Source organism: Austrofundulus limnaeus, unplaced genomic scaffold, assembly GCF_001266775.1.
Source record: "Austrofundulus limnaeus strain Quisiro unplaced genomic scaffold, Austrofundulus_limnaeus-1.0 Scaffold11, whole genome shotgun sequence".
Classification (NCBI taxonomy): Eukaryota; Metazoa; Chordata; class Actinopteri; order Cyprinodontiformes; family Rivulidae; genus Austrofundulus; species Austrofundulus limnaeus.
In genome coordinates, this window is record NW_013952413.1 from 1,507,964 (window position 1) to 1,514,120 (window position 6,157).

Here is a 6,157-nt window from a genome sequence, read left to right on the forward strand (position 1 = left end):
CATGTGGGTATGGCTGGGAGTCGAACCTAAGACTTTCGGGTCCCAAGCCGGCTGCTCTACCACTACACCACAGCCGCCCCCAAAAAAAGTATCAGATACTTTAAGACTTTTACTCAAGTAATATTCCTAAAGGAGACTTTTACTTTTACCAAAGTAATACTTTGGTAAGATACTTGTACTTTTACTCAAGTATCACCTTGCGGTACTTTATACAACACTGACTAAAAGCATCATTAACACAAACGATTTCAGATGTTCAGAATTTAATCAAATCTACTTAGAAAATCAAGAATATGTATCAATGAAAAAAAAATGTAACAAATCATCTGAGTCCCAAGGGGCAATCAGAAACAATTAGCATAAACAGGTAAGATTGATTTAATAATGGCTAGAAACTAAATGAATTAGACTAAAACATTCAGTTCAGATTTTATTAAACTATTCGATATTTGCAGGAAGAAGGAAGAAAAAAATAACAGTTTCTATAGCAACTGTTTAATTTCCCCTAAAGAGGACTTTATTATTATTTTTCTCTTAAATTGGAAGCTCTTAATACTAATATAGCTGGTAGGGAAAATTAATCCCCTGCATGTTTTGCTGTCCCTTAAAAACCAATCAGCCTGCTTGTAACGACGTGTTTATGTGTGTGCCCGTAACCATATCTCACTGCTGAAGGGGCCGTTCTGAAATCGGGTTTGAGGGCTTGTGGGGGGAGGGGGCACAAGGTGGCACTGCGACACCCTCTGCCGGAGTTAACAGCTTCCTGGCGCGTCTTTGTTTAAGTCACCTGATTGATATCCATGCTGTTGTCACAGGTCAGGGGCCGAGCCGATGTCAGGTCGTTGGAGCCGAGGAAAGTGGAGATGATGCCGTTCTGGTCCACCTTTCTGATCGTGGTGCCATCGACAAAATAAATCAGCCCGTTCTTGTCCACGGCGATGCCTGTTGAAAGCAAGTGGCGGTGGTGGGTGGGGAGGGGTGGGAGAGAAAAAAAAAAGAAAAAAAAGAGGAGGAAAACAGAATAAAAAGAGCTTGTGAAAACAGGAAAACATAGTAGAGATGCCACATCCTTGCTTGCATGACTCAGTGGACAGAACACGATGGATACATGTGTCAGGCTCGCCTTCCCATTATTCAGGTCACTGCAAAAAGCACAGCCATCAATAATTCACGGGCTGCTTTTCTGCTATTAAATAATTTCGCAGGCAGAAGTGGGAAAGGCTGTATTCATACGCCATATATGCTACTTGTAACCCCGCCGTCTAAAACTGACCTCCGGAGGTGGCGGTGTCAATGAGCGGCGCTTTGAGGAGGATTCTCTGACTCGCGTAATGGCGGCGATCGCGCATCGTTTGAGAAATAAATAAGCCGGGGAATAGACATGACAGCTTCCGACGATTTTTCATGAAAAGGGGGTTAAAGACGAGCAGTTGCCTCGGTGACAAGTGAGAACTGAATTGTCTCGGTGATTGAGTGTTAGCTCGGATCTCCAAGTTGAAGCCAAACCTGTGCCGAGTTGCAATAACCGTACGTCCCAAACTGGGAAAATACATTAACAGGGCATGCCAGCCTCCACATCACTCTCCGTGTCACCGTGCTGCTTAATAGAGCTCAGCGCCTATGGGAATTCTGCCGTACCTCACATGCAGGGAGGCTGTTTTTTTTATTTATTTTTCATTCCCCACCCAGGTTTTAACATGCTGCGGTTGGGGGTTTAATTTCCAGAGACTGAGCTCTGCTGATATCAGTACAGTGGATAAATATGCCATAGTTTATTTTTTTTTACAGGAATTCAAATGTTTGGAAGCTGCTATAACTTTACTCTTACCTCCAGAGAATTTCTTTTTTTCAATGAAGTCTTTAAAAGCTTCTATGGAAGGTTAGTGGTTTGGTTTGACCTGTGGCTAGGGCTGCACAAGATTGCTTTCTGCTAAAACATTGACGAGCTGTGGGAGCTCGCAGTGAATCCTTGGGAGCTGGCTATCTGACAGCCTGAGATTCTCAGACAGATGAAATGTGTCACATTTGAGCAGAGTTCAGCAAATGTCTGAGAAGAGAAAAAAGGGAGGGGGAGAAAAAAATGGAGCCATCTGCTGTTTCTTCTCTTGTCTCGGCTTCCACCCACTCCATCATTAGAGTCGTTCCCTCAGATTGCTTTCACTCAAGCCTTTATCACCTAGCTGAGGCTGAACTATCGCAGTTGGCACTCAAAGCAGACAGCAACGAGCGCAAAACAATTCATCCGAGCCTTTTATTCCAGAGGAATTTATGGAAAAGGCGGCAATCGTGGCCCAAATGACACAAATGGACATGTGCTATCTGAATGTGGACAACAGGTTGTGCATAGCACTTACTGGCTTGTGGGCAGTAGTTACTTTACTGTGAGCTTTAAAAGCATGGAGTCTTGACTTTTACAAGAGCTTTTTTTGTCCCAAGGAACAACAAACTCGAAAATTAAGTTCACATTTTGAACAGTTTTGGAAAAGAATAACCCAATAAAAAGAAAATCTGTAATATGTTACACATTTCTGCAGGCGATAGCTGTTTGAGTGGAAACATTACATAGCTTTACTTCACATAGTATCCATGTTTTTCTTAGTAGACAGCCCTGTTTACTTTTAATTTAACATGAGAACCACAACCAAAATTAATTAATTTAAAATGAGTAAGCCATCATTTGGCCCAGAGCCCAAAGCGTGCATAAATTTTAATCTAGCAGGTGCCACTTGTGAATGAGAAATCTATCAGTGCGTTCCCACCCCTCTATTGAGCAGAACAACTCCATTAATTTTAAATGATACCTTTGGGTCCGGTGAGGGAGGCCTCTGGAGCTTTTCCTCCGTCTCCACAATGGTTCTCGTCAAAAGGCAGGCAGTGTTCACCGGTTCCTGCCACCACCTCTGCGTTGGACTGCAGGTCCTTGGTTCCGCTCAGGATTTTCAGCCGGTAGATTCGGCGGGAGTTGGTGTCCGACACGTACAGCTGGCCGGACACCGGATCGGTTGTCAGGTAATATCGGTGTGCTGGGTTGTTGCTGTGTTGAGAAAAAAATACTTCATTATAAATTCTAATTGCAAACCATGCACTTTTTTTATGTTTTTTTTTTTTTACAGTAAAGCTGTTATTAATGACGCAAATCCATCGCTAAGATATKATTTCATTTATCAGTCTTTTTGATATTCCATAAATCACATATGGTAGACTATTATTACTCAGACTTATTTAGCTCTGCTGCAATAAAAAAAATAAAAATATAAATAAAACAATACAACAGGTCACTTCTGTTTAAAACAATAACCCTAAACTCATTTTATGCCCAACAGGACACTCATTCAGGATAAAATGCATGATTTACTTGCCATTATTCAATTCTATTTGTGTTTTTCTTTTCCCCTCTTGATTAACAATGTACTGCWACATTTTTTTAAACCACTGGGATTATTTAAGTAGTTTTTCATTCCAGTTCTATTTTAATTAAATTCGATTTGAACACAAACTGAGCTCTGATAAAATTAAGCCTCAACCATCTGGGACTAAGGGTTCTCTTTAGAAAACTCTCCTCAATGAATACTTTCAGACAATTCAAGAAGATATAAAAAACCTATTTTTCTGCATGCATCAGTCAATGAATAAATACATAAATAAAAAGTTAAAAAAGAAATAGAACTAAAGTAGTTTTTAAGGGTAGCTCTAATCCAACACTTTGCCTTATTTTATGAATATATATACACATATTAGTTTTAATTCCGTCATTCTAYAGTGACAATATCTGCCGGCTTTTTAATCTTCTTCATCGATTTGAATAGTTCACTGTGTTCTCATTGGTCACATTCAGAAATCTTAGGCAGAGCAGCAATCCATGACTGGAAACACTGAAAACTTCCAGAAGCTTCATTTCATTATCAAACAGATTCAAATCTTGGTCTGGTCAAGTGAACAACAGATCTGCTCATATTTAGACACWGTGAAGATGAAAATACTAACAAATTTAATCAGACACTAAAATCTAAATTTCAMTGATAGCATTAAAAGTTGTTTTGTAAATCTACTCCCACGATCAAGCCTGTATCAAACATATAATGTTAACAGAACATAAGAAAATATTACAGGATTTCTGCCACAGAAATATTTTTACCTCTTTTTTACAGCACACAATAACAGTTGCTTGAGTCTTTCATTTATGTGCCACTCATGGACACACTTCTAGATCTGTTTCCATTAACAGGTGTTTGTGTGGGCAATGTGCTAAAGCACAGCCACAAGTGGGAAACATCTGCAGTTTGGTTAAAACAAAGCTAAYGCACTTAAGAAAAGGTTGTCACTTGACTGTAAACAGGCTCTTTTAACAGGCTCGTCTTAAGTTTTCAAGAAAACATGAACTGAAGTTTATCTGCAGTAAACTGAAGCTCCTGACAGTAACAAACAAGGAAAAACAAGGTAGAACTCGATGCCAAAGCATTGACTGGTAYGCCTCCKCCYGYCCTTTTGTCTGCATTTAAAGTATTGGGCATGCAGTTACATGTTGACCTTTATTTTTGGACTTAACTATTCTAAGAAGTATGTCAACAATGTCTATATACCATATCATTCATTTCATTGACCAACCACTTATGTGTACCATCCAAARTACAAACAATACAAAGACCACTTTACCTGACCTTCAGCTTTGACCTTTAACCTCAAAACAATTTCAGACCTCCATTGGACCAAGAACAATTGTCATGTTAACTTTGACTGAAATCAAAAGCTCAGGCCAGGAGTGCACACAAGACCAATGCTGCTTTGGGGTCTGGGGGATTGGGGGGGTTCTTGGGGGCTGGCAGCCAGGGGTTCCGGAGCGGGGGTGACGCTGATCTCGCTCTGGGGAGGACCTTGGTTGTTCTGGGGGATGTCTTCTGGTGGCTGCATGTGGGCCCTCGGGTAGTTTGTAGTGGCGGTCATGGGTCGCTGGTCAGGTTGCCTGGCCGTGCTGGGGCGGGTTCGGAGTGGGCGCGGGGGGCTTGGGACTCTGGGGGCATGCCGCCCCTGGGCTGTGGCTCTGGTGGGGCGGGGCTTGGGCTCTGGCGGGCGGGTTGCCGGGCCCTGGGCCAGGGGCCTCTGGTGCGCTGGTGGTCTGTGGTTCTCATGGGCTGGGGGGTAGGGTTGGCTGGGGGCGTGACATGGAGCTAGTGGTGGGGGGGTCGACCCAGCCTGGRTGTCCTTGTGTTATATGTTCTGATAGTGGCCCGAATGTTGTGGTGGGTGTAGTATGTCTTCTGGGGTGGGGATTGGGTTGGTGGCCTTTGGTGRTGGCTGGGGGCCRTGCTGGGCCGACTGGTTGGCCCCTTTGCTGTGGCGGGGGCCCGCCTTGGGTGCCCCTTGCTCTGTCAGCGGTTGGGTGGGCGCTCTTGGCTGGGTCGTCCTTGCTGGGGAACGGTGGCCTCTCTGGGCGGCGGGCCGCCTATGGGGCTGGGGTCGAGTTTTGGGGGTCTGGGTGGCTCTGGGGGGCTGGGGTGTTGGTCCCGGTTTCTGGTGGCCTTTGGGGCTCCGTCAGTCCATGGTCGGTCCAAATACTGATACTGAAGCTAAACCCAAATTATTAATGCTTCTTTTTTCAGTTATTTGTAACATTTTTTTTTATTAAAATTGAACTTTGTAAAGCTGTACCTTGAAAGAACTACTGAAGCGATGTGATGTAAAAAGTATCAACATGGTAATGGGGCAGCGCATGTTCACGTCCACATACAGTAGGTCTTCTGTAGACTAGACCGTCTAATTTTACAGCCGTTTATGCATCCCAGCCTACGGCCCACGTTGACCGTGGTCTATGTCGGCTGCAACCCATGAACTGAGACACAGTCAGTGTGACGGACGGAATTTTGCACCTGGTAACGTACAGATGGACCACCAAAGAACAGCATKCTTCCTCAGGCAGAGGTATAAAAATAGTGCCGGTGTACAACAAGAAGCAAATAGAACCATGATGCATTTTCTCAGTGCTAAGAATTGAATTGACCCACACTACATTTGACTTAAATTTAGCAAAAGTAGTATCCAGCCATTTTCAGTACTTAAATTAAAGGGATCCCCGATTAGTTGTAACATTAGACTTTATTTGATAAACATATATTTTAACTGAAAAATGAAGACTGTAAAAATACTGTAGGCTGTTTAGTTT

General features: G+C 43.1%; 1 protein-coding gene across 1 annotated transcript in view; it reads right to left on the bottom strand.

Moving 5' to 3' along the window:
- Nucleotides 1–6,157, bottom strand: part of si:dkey-237h12.3 (teneurin-3) — a gene marked incomplete in the record, with an annotated part of 271,624 nt that overhangs the window by 17,035 nt on the left and 248,432 nt on the right. Inside the window, 2 exon segments of the mRNA XM_014001975.1 lie at nucleotides 788–942; nucleotides 2,802–3,034. Of these exon segments, the coding sequence (XP_013857429.1) occupies nucleotides 788–942; nucleotides 2,802–3,034 (388 nt within the window).